Here is a 15,921-nt window from a genome sequence, read left to right as displayed (position 1 = left end):
ATACATTACGATATTTTAATTTTGATGTCTTGACTGATAGTATGTTTTAGCAGTGATATTATAATGAATAATTTTACTATCACATAATTTACTGAATGTTTTATTTTCAAAATTAAATTGCAGTTTTATAAGAATATTCCTTAAAAAATACCATAAATGTTATTGTTAAATAACAACAAAATTGTTTACAATGAGCAAAACTAATAGATACGTGAAAACTGTCAAGTATTAAGCTTGGAAGATATATTGAATTAATAAAAATAAATATACTTATATATTAGACAATAGCAAAAATTATTTACAAGTTGGTTTCAAAGGAACGTAATCACTCAATTGAACTTTATTAAATGTTTAATCGACTTTATTTTCAAAAATAGGTCACTTACGGTATTAATAGCACAACAATTTTTAATTTTTTTTTTTTTTGTGAAACAATTAAAGAAAATATTGAATTTTAAACTTTAAAATGTGTGTAATATCAATATGTTTTAATTATTTACTCCTTAATTAGGCTAACAACACAATTTTACATCCTGTGATGTTAACATTGATTTAATTTCTAAACGACATCTAATAAAATATTAATAAATATACTGTGTAAGTACCATGAATATTATCACAAATGACAGGGAATGGGGGAAATGGCCGGATGGGAACAAAAAAATGTACACTATTTAAATTCTAGCTAAATATTTTTTTATCATAATGCAGTGATTGCCTTTAGACGATCACATTAGTATTATTAAATATTTCAAAACTAACAATATTTATTTTTGACACTCAAAAGGAAAATATGCTTTGGGGCAAATACTTTATAAGGCTAATATCTGATTATGTAACAACAAATTTGATAAAAATCAAATAATATAAATTAAATATTAAATTTATAATAATAATAATACATACAATTTAACTACATAATAAGTCATACTTAATACTAAGATGAATATTTTAGACTTAAGGATAGGATTATATTTTATTTGTAAAGAATTTTAAAGAAGCGAGAAATGTATCAAACATTTAAATGCAATATAAGTTCAAAATTTAGAAGAATAAGAGTTTAAGCACTGTAAGGAATTAAAAACATATAGTATCCATACTTTGCCTACACATTTTGTTTGAAATTCACAGTTTCAGCAAAGATCATTTGTTTTAAAGTTTCTCTGGGTAGATCATCTAATTCTGTAGCAAATCTAAATGGTTCTTCTGCAACAGGCTATAAAAGGTAAAAATAATGAAATAATTTTTCATAACAATAATTTACATAAGAACAACAAATAATTCAAAGATAATAAATATAAATCAACACATTTGCTGTATGTATACTGGTTACAACCCAGAAAAAATTGGAGGTTTAAAAAAAAAGTATTAAAAATTGATAAAATAAAATATCAATCTACAACATAACAACTTGCACGTTACTTGGAATAATACTTTTAGGAGACGCTACTAAAAACGATTAGTTTAATAGCAATGCTAATCATACTGTAGTGTATTAAATAACAAGTTACATGACAACATTTAGAGTATCCACAGTAAACAGGTCAAAATAAATTGAAGAACAAAAAGTATTTTAAAAATTTAAAGCACCTAACTGATAACTGATATTTTTAAACTTTAAAAAGAAGGAATAGAAGAAAATTAAACTCCCTGTAACCCCTTCCCCCACTATACACTGATAAATAATTTTAAGTACATAGGAGTTCATCAATAAAAATGTGCACTATTGGTATACCTGAGGGGGGGATACCTTTGGCCACCCACAAATATGTCACGGAGACAAGTGTTCCCCTGTAAACCACAATTTTACTATACCATTGTAGATGGCTATGTAGAATAACCTAAGAAGTTGATCTTATCTTATCAAATTTTACAATTGCGATTTGTATCAATATTAGTGATTCATATGTTTTTTTACCTTTCTACATGTCGAATCATATAAAAAACATACAGGACAGGTAACATTTAGATTATTTTATTTTATGTACAGTGAGCTCGTCAGAAAAAAAAAACTGTATTTTAGCTTGGGGGTTTTGCTCCTAGTCACTGGTATATTAATACCCATTTATTTAAACAAAGAATATATGTAAATAAAAATGTCATACCTCATCAGCAGGGTCATAATACTGTTCAAGATACGGATGTGCCAGAGCCTCTTCAACTGTGATTCTATTATGAGGGTTGAATGTCAGCATTTTATCCAGTAAGTCCAAAGCTTTTGGATCAGCTGTTGGATAAAGTTTTGAAAAAGCTATTTTTGGTTTAAAGGGCAACGACTGTAAGTAACTACGAGCCTATGAAAAAAAAAAAAACCATAATTTCATCAATTATTTAAAAATTATATAACATTTGGATGTTAATTAGTAATTACATACTTTATCATTAATAATACATAACAAATCGACTGCAGTTGGTGAACCAAGTATTCCCAATATATGATTTAACTGGTCTAAGTAATGTTTACCAGGAAATATTGGTCTGTTGGAAAGCATTTCAGCTAAAATACAACCAACTGACCACATATCAATTGATTTTGTATATCCCTGTAAAACAATTAAAAGTTCAATCATTATTTCATTATTTCATTTTTTCTAAAATAAATCTTTACTTTTGAATTCAACATAATTTCGGGAGCACGATACCACCTTGTGGCTACATACTCTGTAAGAAATCCAGTGTGATCATGATCAGGATCTGCAACTCTTGCAAGGCCAAAATCACATATCTAAAACAAATAATTATAAACATAATCTCAAAAATCTTTGAATACAATAATTTTAAACCATGCATTAAAGATCATGAAAATATGATATAATAACAAATATTTATAGAAGAGTTAAATATTTAAAATAAACAGTAATTACTTTGAGATCACACGTTGTGTTGAGAAGCAGATTACTAGGTTTGAGATCACGGTGAAGGACATTTGCTGAATGTATATATTTAAGCCCTCGAAGAATTTGATAAAGGAAATAACAAATGTGATCATTGCTCAGTCTCTGTAATATGACCAAGACAAATAATCAATTTGATTACTTATTATAATAATCATAAAATATCTTCTTTTATAAAATAAAAGAATTGATGTGTATTTTTTTTAAATTCTACAATTTTACTTTCTGTATACCTATATATGTATATTTATTATTTCAATTCACCTGAGTTTTTAAAAGCTTATACAAATCAGTCTCCATCAAGCATTGAACAATGTATACATCTTTCATTTGTTCAATAGTTTCCGCTCTTAAGATATTTCTTATATCAATTATCTATAAATAATATAAAATATAAAATATTAAGAAAGAATTAATAATAAATATGACTTTCATACTAACATTTTCGTGTTTAAATCTAGTTAATATTTTAATTTCTCGCAATGTCCGTTGACAATATGTCTGATGTTCAAATGGTGAAATTTTTTTTATGGCTACTTTGCAATTTGTCTCATTGTCAAAAGCCGACCTGTAAAATTAATTTTGAATATTTAATTATAATATATTAACATATGTTTAGTTAACAATGGACATTAGCTATACAAATTAATCTTGATATTCTCATCAGAAATTCAGTAACAGTTTAACTACAATTTTATTTGAAAAAAAAAATGTTAAGAGACTCACAGTATTTTTAAATGCATAAACAATTTACAATTTTAAGATACTCATAACTTGTTTTAAAATTAAAATATAAAAAAACTCAATGAGGTTCACTAGATAATATTCTTATTTCTAAATTTGATAATAGTTCAATTGGATAAAATATATATCATAACAGAGTTAAGTTGATTTTCCAGAACATACAATTTGCTATGTTACGCGTTTGGGTCCTCTTAACAGAAAAAACTTAGATTATCATACAAAACACTATCAAATATTTATTGCTGTGACAGTATAAATAATATAAATTTAATTGTTAAGATCTCAAAAAGGAAAACAACAAATCCATGTCAGGCTTTTAAATATTGAACAACTTATCATCAACATTCTTTCTAAAATAATATTCATTATTGACTTGAAATATTCAGTTTATTTACTTATTTTTAAAATTTATATACTCAGAGATCCTTAAATGTTTGATTAAGAATGAACTCCATTAAGAGTGGTAAATAATATGAAAAACAATCACTGTTCGATTTTTATTTATTGATCTTCTAATGTTGACTTGACAGTTGAACAATAAACTTTTGTGGTGGCAGAGACAAAAAAAGCACTAGAATGTTTTTGCAAACACATAACTGGATATTGACTTTGGTTTTATTAATCTATTTTAGGTACCTCATTATAGACTAAACAAAAACTGTTTAGGCAATTTAATAAACATACATAAGTAACATAACTCACTCAGCTACCTTGAAGATAGGTGGACCAATATAGGTTAGGTTAAAAAAATACCAGAAAAAATTGCATAAAAAGTAATAAACTCATTTTTTTTTTCATCAAAATGAACTTACAATATGAAAAGTTAGTTTTTTATAACAAAAAATAGTAAAAAATAATATAATATAATTTATTATGTTATTTTTATTTGTTTAACACTACCTTTATTAAACAACATAAATATATGTATAATATATATTATAGTTAGGTACCAAATGAAAGCATTTATTACATAATAAATGATTATTGCTATATTATACATAATTTGTATCTTAATCTTTTAATGATGAATTATGGTTATTACATGGTATATTATCAGTGGTCTTAGCAAGGATTTTGGAAAGGGGTAGATATTATTTTTGGAAACTACTTGCGGACTGCATATGTTTTTATTAAAGATATTAATTTACATAATGATAATAATCAATTTAAAAAATGTATACCATTTATATAAGCCATTTAATTGATGAGCATAATATAAGAAAAATTAAAATTATATTTATTAATTATATGATATTATTTTGATGTTGATAAATGAAACCTTTTTGTTTCTTGATTATATAATATTAAAATAGGAACAGAAAAATGTGTTTTTTAAATTTTTTTCACACTTTAGAATGTATAAATTATAATTCAATTTTATTTTATTGAGCGGCATGTAGCGAGCAATTCTTGAAGTGGATACTACCGTATTAAATTAATGACATTTTCTTAGAGAAAATATGGTTCCGGTTTGAAAAAACTAATGCATATTAAAAGATAATGGTGAGTCCTCCATTACATCATAACTTTGAAATTTCTCAGGTAAGTATTTTATGTTGGTAGAACATCATATTTATAACAGATACAAGAAAGTGATTTCATCATTTTATACTTTTTGTATAAAATGTTTATGAATATAATTGAAAATGTAATCTGATTCAAAGAAAATATTTATTATCCATACAAAATTGTACATACTTTCAAAGTATTGATAATTTAACAAATAATTGTTTTTTATTGTATATTGTTTTAAAATAAAAGTTTTAAAAAAATATAGTGATCAACAAAAATAAATAATTAAGCATTTCAAACTACTTAGTCAGAAACTTGGAAATTAAATATTTTATGAACTTAATTATCATGGTAAAAAGTTTTGTAAGCTTAAATGGATGAAATATAATATGATAAATAAAAAAAAAACAGGGAAGTGGCTTCGCTGTATAGATTTCAAATGTAGGTACATCACCATTGAGTAGTACCATAATGGATGTGTTAATTAATAATTTAAAGATAAATCATTTCATACAAAAATGTTTCTGAGCATGGACTATGTTCAATGTTGAAAATAATATCATGTCTAGAAAATGTTTTTATAAATATTTGGTGAACATTTTAAACCTGTACAGTTATTCAATTTAAATTACAAAAAAAAAAAATAACTTTGTTAAAAGTTGATTATGGTTATTTTTTTTTCCTCATTATTTTGAAAAGTACCTATTTAGAAGTTTTTACTTTTAGTCATACAAATTACTTTCTAAATCTAATTGTCTACTAATAACTTCAATTGTTTTTAAATAAATGATGCAGTTGACTACAATTTTATTGTAACATTAATAATTTATTATTCATAGATAAGAAGGTGAAGACTGGAGGCGTGGAACAATTTATTTTAATTTTTAGCAGGGTATAAACTAAACAAGATTGGAAATTGCTGTGATAAAGTTTAACTAAATAATTTAAATAATGTTCATAGTAAAATAACAACTATAGGTATATTAAACCTTATTATTATATTTGCATATTAAGTGTATATTCTTATATCTCATATAAAGAAAATGTACAAAATAAAAACTAAGAATTCAAAATTATTTTTGATCAATAATTATACGAAAATGTTTGCAACAAGAAGATTGTTTATTGTTTATAAACTTAAAAACTGTACAATTGGAACTCTTTTTTTAGAACAAACGTAATATTAAATTATTTTTAAATCTAAAATATTCAGATTAATTAGTGAAAATAAGCTATTTATATAAGCACCTATCTAAGAAATCATAATTTTTTGCATTCATATGTCCAGATTATTTTGTTCCTGTAAGACAGGCATGTCTAACTCAAAGTATTAACTGGACCAAATATATTTAATAACAAATCACAATTTATCGACAAACAAACATTTTACACATTTTTTTATTTTATTCATTAATAACAGTACTTATTCAATTACAGTTTATCAAAAAATAAGACAGAAAAGTAACATAATGTATATATCACATTAACATAGTTGTGACACCAAATGAAAATTGTACATTTTCTTTTATTTAAACATTTTTTCAATTGATTGTATATTAATATTGCTATCCACAGTCATAAAAGCATTAGTCGCAGGCTGCATGTTTGACATGCCTATAAACATACCCAGGGAATAAAATTGAATGGATTTGACCAAATATTGTACAAAACAATGTAAAATAAAATCAGGTGGTTAGAAGGCTAATATTTTACAATATGATAGATACATAAAGTTATTAGAGTTACTACTTGATATTTATGGTTTATTATTAGAATAAAATATTAATACAAGTTTTAAAATCATAGTATTAGATTATAATTATAATATAATTTGTAATTATCGTGTTTTTATTTGTAATTAATTTTGTTTTTCATAATAACGTAGGTAGTTGATTTATCAATAAAATTTTGAATTAATACAATACATTATTTTACCCAGTAATATTCAAATGAGGTTAAGATTTTAAATGACAAAAGTTTCCTATCTTAAACTTACTATTGGTTAGCTATACCTACAACTTAAAATAAATAATTAGAAATGATTAAATATCAATTATCTATACCTAAAATAAATTATGTTTGTGTTTGTTTTTAGTTCTATGAACATAACAAGAAAATTTAAAATAAAAATATCAAATACCAAAGCTCTGTTCCTATAGAGTAAAAAAACATTTATTAAATGAAATAAAAATCAATAAAATTAATTAATAACTACTAATTAGAGCGCTTAAATATATTTAAAGTTTAATAAAATAACTTGGTTATTTTTTTGAGAGGGGGGATAAATAGATTATAAATAGGTAGTTGTACTTAATACTGTGTCAATAACCAATTATTTTTTACTATGAATATAACTTATAAGTATAAAATAAATGAATAATAATCAAGAAAATAAACGTCCAATAAACGTTTTATCCAATATTCACAGTATATTAAGGTAAAATCTAAATCTGAATTAATCAGATAGGTAAAATGTAAATCTAACCACCTAGAAAAGATATTTAACCTGTTAATAATTGAGATGGTTTCCACAAAAATGTGTGCAACTCAAATATTTCATAAAACAGGTATTGATAGGACGGGTGCTTGCTACCAAGATTTTGTCAGGCACTTTAAAATTAGTTACTGCTGACTTGTACTTACACGACCATTCCGTAAGCTCCCTCTCCGATGTACGACAGATTTGTGTACCTCGGACCGACGTCAAATATTTGTCCCCTGACCATCTCTGGGTTTGACTGGCCACCGCCGACAGCATTGTCGGATGACATAATATCCACAGCACCCTGTGGGCAAGTCAACGTATACCGTTAGGAGGAAAAATACATTACGGAACGTGGTACGCGACGGAGAATTATTGTTAACTGTCACACCAGGACAGCGGACTCACTTGCAAAGGTAGTACGACGAAAAGCTCGCAGCGCACAAAACGTAAGCTGCTCAAAAGCCAATTTGCGCGTCTGTGAACGTGTGTGTGTGTGTGTGTGTGTGTGTGTGTGTGTGTGTGTGTGTGTGTGTGTGTGTGTGTGTGTACTATGGGTTTGTGCGTGCGCGCGCGCGCTACGCTGAACACTCGCGTATGTATGGGAATGGATGCGTGTGCGAGTGTGTACGAGTGGGTATGTATGGGTATGTGAGTGTGTGTGTGCGTGTGTGTGTGTTGATGTGATATCCACGTTTGATTGGACATCGAGAGATAACGCTACCAGGCCTTTGACGTCACTCCGAACAATTGGTTCTCAAAATCGTCCGTCACTCGTGATAACGATACGTTTTATTGTGTACCGATAATATATCCGAATCACGGATCTTCGCAGAAAAGAAAGTTCGGATCCGTGTTCTAATCATTTACTCAAACATTTTATCAGGTTTTTGAATGCCTTATCACGTATTATTATAACTTACAAGTTAAAAGTGTATAAGCGTAGACTTAGTACTTGTATATTTCTGTAAGTTAGTCTTAAAAGTATCATTAGTATAAAGACATAAAGTAACTTCTTTAGTTGAACAATAAATATTTTGTACAAGAAATATTATTATCATAGAAAATCTTAAATCTATGTTTTTACATCGATGGACATTTTTATATTTATTTTTTCTAATTTTTATTTGAATCATATTAAATTTAATTTTTAATTATGCTAAGAAAAACAAATATTTTGTGCTTAACTTTTTAATTCTTTTTACTATGTTCGGTGTCACGGGAATAGTAATAATACGTATAGTTATAGTGTTAATATTGTATTAAACATTGAATATTTATTTTTCCTAATTATTATTTGAATTATATTACATATAAGAACGCTGTATACTATAAAATATTTCGTATTTAATTTTTAAACCGAGGACCAATTACCAGTGTATACAATTATAACTGGGGTCAATAATTGTCTTCACTCTTCATACTCCGTTTTTTTGCGGGGACTAATTTTATTGTCCAGCTTATAATATGATGTTTTATGCAGGAGTATGATTACAAGTTTATGGGTAAGGAAAATACGATATTTGTTTTGTTTTCAAACATTTTATTACTAAAATTCCTCTATAATAAAATTTTAAACAATAAAATCAATATTTCTACTTTTGAATTTTAAATATAGGTATAATCATTACATCAATGACTTTTGATATTTTTCTATGATGGATTATAATTTATAGCAGTAGTTGCTTAAAATTATATTTAGCAGGTACCTACTGCTGCTAGTTTAAATAATATGTTGAATGACCCACGGAAATTGACATTTTTGTCTATTTTTTTATTTCATTGTATTTTTGTTATATATTCAGCAGATAAACATCTAAAGGCTGTATAAAATATTAAGATTTCTAATTCTTTAATTAATTAGGGAATTGGGAAAGAGAACCAATACTCGTTTAGCTTAAGAGCAAATAAGTATATTAACTGTCAAAACAAAGTCCGATTAACATTGTCATTAGAAAGCTTAACTTTACTAACTACTACAGTTTGTATGTTGTATCAATTTTGTAATTCTATTTAAGTTTGCGCGTACACGATAAATCAGTTCACTTAAATGTGATGACAAGGTAAATGATCCGAAAAATGTTTTCCTGCGAGATCCATTCGTCTCTCAAACCTATCGACCGATGGGAGATGTGTTTTCTCTATAGCAGGGGTAGCCAAGCAGCCGATCGCAATCGACAGGTCGACATCCGACGATTTCTCTATTGGCTATTTGTTAGAACTTATATACATATATAACTTATACTCTATTTAGTACTTAGTAGATACAGTGGTTTACACGTCTTGGATTAAGCTGTTTGTGTGAAATTATAATGTTGGAGGAACTGTATTTTAGTCGAAAATAATGACTGCAATTTTGGCTGGAAGGTATTTTAGCTATCAGAAAAATAATGTCGACTAATATGGTATACGGAAAAAAAAACCAAAATGATAATATAATCGATATTGTACATCAATTTGTACATCTCCATGTATAATATTGTTTTCCGGCATATTTTAAGGTGTACATATAACCTTTGTGACAAAGCTTATCTGCGTCCTTATTTGATTTAATAATTTCCATATTTTAAAATATTAAATCCTGACCTTAAAAAAAAACAATTTGCAAGACACAAAACACAATAGCACAATACAGTAAAGTCACAGTCAGCACAATGATCAATAGTGTATTTTTATATGATCTTCATATTCCCCCAATTTCAACTATAAATCTTGACAGATTAACTTGTCATTTGTCAGACTTGTCTGATTATATTGTTGAGTTATTTTTAATTTTCGAAACCAATAGTATATCTACAGCATAGAGTAATAGGTCTATGATCTACAGGGAATTTCTCAAACTAAAATGTATGTAATAGCATACATAGTGTTTTGTATTATTATTATCTCTATTATTATATTATAGTCTATATATCACTCATAAAATTGATACTTGTAAAGTTGGGTAAGTGTAACACCAAAAAGTGACTAACTTGCTCAGCTTTGAAAATTGGATAAAATAAATATAATATAATTAATTGTATAATATTTGAATGTATAATTAATTTATGTATAAATTTTATTCGTTATAATATTGATAACACAGCAATAGATTGTATATTATTATATTTTGTGATTATTCTCTGATTATATTATTATCATTTTGGTTTTTTTATTTTGGTTTTTTTTCCGGGATTCGACTAATATACATGTTCAACTGAAAAACGTTCGGCTGAAATGTTAATCATTATTTTCGGCTATATTATGCGCTAACCACTGCGCCTATATATTAAATGATACTTATTAGATAATACTATATACTTTCAATGGATTGAATTCAAAATTTTAACATCTGATAAATATAAAGTATATTTATATTATTTGGAAAAATATAAAATGGCATCTATAATGTTATTAATGTTATTATATTGTCCAACACGTGAAATGTATAGCAGTACCCTATATATTATTATGTTAGTACTTAATCTCTTTGTTTGCAAATACTGGTTTTGATATTTTTAACTAGATACCTACCTTTTAAAGTTTCAAATATAAAAACATACCATCGTTGTCATAAGTAACACGATACACAGCCACACAGGTGGATGACGAGAAACTGAGAACTAGAGTGTAAAAAATGTGTGTAATCATGCATGAAATATTAAACATTATTTTATACTACGTTACTTTGTCAGTGTATGTTAAAAATAACAGCTTAAAACATACAAGCAGCATAATATTATTTCAAATAGAAAATGAAACCTATTTTGGAAATAAATTAAACGTATTATTTTCTTTGGAGAGTTATTAATAAGTGAACTTGATGAACTTTCAGGTTAAAATTGTTTGTGTGAATTTATAAATATTGCAACGACAACATCGTAAATACGCATTATGTTAATGGGCTTAACAACTGTTCAACCTGTGTAATTTTTTTAATCGGAAGTCTAGAATACCTTACTAGATTACTAGAGAATAGACTTTACTAGAGATACTAGTTCAGCTAGTGAAACACTACTCAGAAGAGGACGCACATGGGCACATTCTTCCTGTCTTACAAACGTACAAAATGGCGAATTTTACGTTCGCAATAATTCATTGTGCACAGTAATTTATAAAATTAGAGTGAATTTACCTCTCATAAAATTTTAATTCAAGAATATTATCTACGATTTTATTGATATTAATATTTTTAAGTAAGTTATGTTCGTTTTAAAAAGTGCACTAAAAATGTACAAATTAAAAATAGTTACAACTAACATAAAAATAATAATATAAATAAAATCCTCCGAGGTGCCCTAGGTAATATTCTTGACTTTAAATTTTACAAGAGGTAAATTTACCCTGATTATAGAAATTAAAAAGTAAAATGTATTATTGTGAACATAAAATTTGCCTCGTTTTTACTTTGTAAGACAGAGACGACACATGCGGGTATAGCGTCCTCTTAAGTAAAATAGAATTCAGAGGGTTCAAGTGTATAAGTATATAAGTTTATCAAATTAAGGTTTGTAGTAAGTTGAAAATCATTACAACGAATAATCTTATTTTTTTCCAATTATGTCTCCGCTCTCCCCTATTACATTGTTGACAAACAACGTCTGTGAAGTACCTATAGCTAAATAAATGCAATAGCAACCTGTGAGTAAAATTTTAAATACTGTGGTCCTTAGAGGGATTGAGGGAATAAAGCTAAATGTCAATCGAAACATATACTTAGTAGATAGTATTGTATTTTTATATTCATGCAAATAATATAGGTATCTATCTATTATCTATATAATATAATGTATTTTTATGATCTCGTATACAGTAGGTATTGGAATACGAATATAGGATTATATGCAGGGCAAATAAAATACCGGCGACCTTGAAACACTGCCACCATGACAACGAGTAGGTGTACTTATTTAATCGTCGGTTCGCGCAGGATCAATATGATATCATCGTCGTTGTAATAACGATAAATCACCCAGCTATAAATGCAAATTAAAACGTATTTTGCCATTTCTTGCCGTACAGATTTTAAGGTACCTTTAGGTACGTTTAGACTAAGACAGTCTCCGCTCAGGACCGTTTTTCATCACATTCAATAATGTAGGTACCTACCATTGAGTTAAAATTTAACACATACATTACAGACTATTACTACGACTCACTCAATTATAGAGTATATGCGACAACTACTAGACAAAGTTAAGTGACTTCTCTGGTTTTAGATCCTGAGTGGAGCGAATGTATTGATTTTACAATGATGTGTGGTTTTTTCAGGGGCGGCTCCAGGGGGGGGGCCTAGGGACCGCGGCCCCTCCCCCCAAGCCCGTATTTATAAAAAAATTATATTGTTAACAAAAAATGCATATTATAATATTGTCATAATATGGACTATAATAAGCCATAGAGCCTACGACCGTGTATACGATGTACTCGCTGGTTGCTATCTATTCTTACGAACAACCAATAAGGCTATAAATACTCGTAAACTATATTAATATAAAATATACTATGGTATGATATTATTGTTTTATTATGTTCAAAACATGAATGTTGAATTATTGCATAGCACACATTTCCGTACGGACTACGGAAATACTAAGAAGTAAGAATATTATCTTGATAAGAATTGTTACAATCTAATTCTATAAATAATGTAGTAGACAGTCGCGCGTTGCGTCTTTGCCCAATATCGTCGATTGAGTAAGCAGTTTACTACTTTACTACTTTACTAATTATAACTTGCCCCCCCCCCCTAACCTAGGCTCTGGAGCCGCCCCTGGGTTTTTTTAACTGTACATGATGAGTAGTCGAAATAATGCTTCGATTTTCAACTTCAATATCTTTTCAGTGAAAAAAGTCTAGTTAATGAATTTGGGAGGTCAAAATTTAAAATTTCCAATAATTTTCAAAAGTACCAGGAAAAATAAAAAACAAATTAAGGAACAGCAGGAATTTTCACTCGAAATTGTTTTTCAACAAAATCGACTTTGGTTTTTAGTGTAACTCTAAAAAAAATTATACTTCAGATAAATGAAATGTTCACTGAATATTAAACATTAGCATTTTATATGCATCATACAATTTTTTAAATGTGAACACTCATATTGAGCAATTTGTAGGCATATGAAATTTACGATTTGTATTTGTATTTTTAAATTAATGTCGATAAAAATATTTTCGTTCGGTCAAAAAGCTTGAAAATATAATACAAGTTTCCTCATAATTTTTTGTTAGAAAAATTTTTTTAAAAAGTTGAGTGTAATTACATAAACATTTTTATGAGCGTTCGAAGTTCAAATTTTGACAAAATTAATAAAAATCATAAAAATTTGAAAATTATTTTGAGTTAGAAATTCATAAAAAATTTCTTTTTATATCTAAAACTTGAACATTTAATATAAAATTCCTTATAAGTTTGTCTACCTTTATCAAAAATAAATTTAATTTAATTTTAATTAGAGTTAGAAGATATTCACTCGATTTCTCATGGAGTGATTTTCTTATTTTGTTGTAATTCAAAAACCGATAACCATAGATACTTGCAATTTACATCGAATGTTTTTTTTTATTCATTTTCTTTACTTATTGATAATAAACTATCTACTGTTTTCATGAGGGTGTAGGTTCCTCCTAAGTTAAAAATTCAATTTTATACCTTTTATTAATAGATAATGTATATTGGAAAAAAAATTTTACTCATATTAAATATTTAAATATACTTTATACGTTACAACTATACATATATTGTAAATTTCTATACAAATGATAAAAGTATACATATTAGTTATTACATCTACAACTACTTACTACGTACCTAGTATTGGTAAAAAAAACCGAACATATTTCTGTGGGTGGAAGCCCCTCACAAGTTGTGCAATTGCGCCACTGATCAGCATTAAAAGGACGCTATACCCAATACCCATACATTTGTTGTCTTTGTCTTCACACTTATATTGGACATAGAAAATTTTGGTTCACTAGTTTCAATAGTGTGCTGTGGGTTTTGATATTAGAGTGAATGGACCTATTGTAAAAGTTTTAGGTAAGAACATTATCTATGCTTAAGCGTTGGTGGATTTTTGTATATTTTAATTTTCAAGCGAGATATGAGAATTTTTGATTTGTGTTATTTCACATACTCGTATCTTGCTTGAAAATGAAAATATCGGAAATCCGCCGACGCTTAAGCATAAATAATGTTCTTACCTAAAAGTTTTATAATACTTAAATTCAATCTTATATCAAAACTAACGGGACTCTATTCAAACTAGTGAACGAAAATTTGGTATGTCGTAAGAGGGAGACAACAGACGCGTGGGTAGCATCCTCTTAAACATCGATTTCTAAGTAAAATTTATTCTATAATTTATTTATATCATTATTACTTATTAGTTATTAGGATAGGTACCTAACTTTATAATTTAGTAATAAACTTATATCGGTAGGTATTTTCATATTCTGAATATTTTATTTGACACAAAACATCAAACTATATTAATATTATAGGCTATCAGCTAATGTATCATGAAACAAACTTTAATTTTCCTTTAAAACTTTATTTTGTTAGGTTCTAACTACTATCTTACAGGGTAGATTTTAAATTTGTAAATATAATATAATTTACTAGGTGTCTAGGTATTGAAAGTTGACAATTAAGTTGTTAAATGAAACTGTTAACTTATGATTTGGAATGAATGTAAACGAAAATTCTAAATATCGAATCACCTCTTTCTCGTAGAACATTTTGGCTCATATAGTTCTTCTGGATCTAACCATGGAACTTATACTACTTTATATAATGACTGTGTACAACAACAGCATTATGAGCGATGTAGCAAAATTTTGCAGTAATGTGAGCTTTACTAAAAATACAATAATCTACATTTCTTTATTTCTTGCCCTGCTAGCCCGCACTACCGTTCGCAAGAGTAATCGAGTAATCAAAAAGCGCCTTCTATGTTGCTATGATTTCCATACACGCATTTGCTTGTCTAGTAGTATAAGGTCTATGGATCTAACAGTGAGTCATGAGAACTACCAATGTATATTATTGAAGTTCATAACTAAATTATAATAAACATACAATTAAATATAATATAATTATTGTAAAATATGTATACCCACAATCTACGTTATAGAATTAGTTAAAAACTGTTGTAAATACTGATGAGAAGTATTATACAAATATAAATATTAAATAATATATTGTCAGGTACACGTGGTCCGGCGTATTGTATAGGCAAAGTAGGTACATTGCTGCAGTGTACAATATTACCCATAATTACAGGTTATTATTTTTAGCTCATCGCAAGC

At 27.3% G+C, this 15,921-nt stretch overlaps 1 protein-coding gene across 1 annotated transcript; it reads right to left on the bottom strand.

The window, feature by feature from the left end:
- Window positions 1-343: 343 nt before the first annotated feature.
- Window positions 344-8,157, bottom strand: LOC111028970 (mitogen-activated protein kinase 1). Its single transcript, XM_022307769.1, has 9 exons — window positions 8,041-8,157; window positions 7,794-7,936; window positions 3,336-3,462; window positions 3,159-3,269; window positions 2,865-2,999; window positions 2,609-2,725; window positions 2,376-2,543; window positions 2,106-2,294; window positions 344-1,216 (listed from the first exon to the last, which is right to left on the bottom strand). Exons 2-9 carry the CDS (start codon window positions 7,919-7,921, stop codon window positions 1,106-1,108), a joined length of 1,086 nt encoding a protein of 361 aa, XP_022163461.1. The 5' UTR covers window positions 7,922-7,936; window positions 8,041-8,157; the 3' UTR covers window positions 344-1,105.
- Window positions 8,158-15,921: the final 7,764 nt, after the last annotated feature.

The sequence above is a fragment of the Myzus persicae genome, unplaced genomic scaffold (genome assembly GCF_001856785.1).
Source record: "Myzus persicae strain clone G006 unplaced genomic scaffold, MPER_G0061.0, whole genome shotgun sequence".
In the NCBI taxonomy this organism is placed as follows: Eukaryota; Metazoa; Arthropoda; class Insecta; order Hemiptera; family Aphididae; genus Myzus; species Myzus persicae.
The sequence above is the reverse complement of the archived record's forward strand: the minus strand, read 5'-3'. Positions and strand labels throughout refer to the sequence as shown.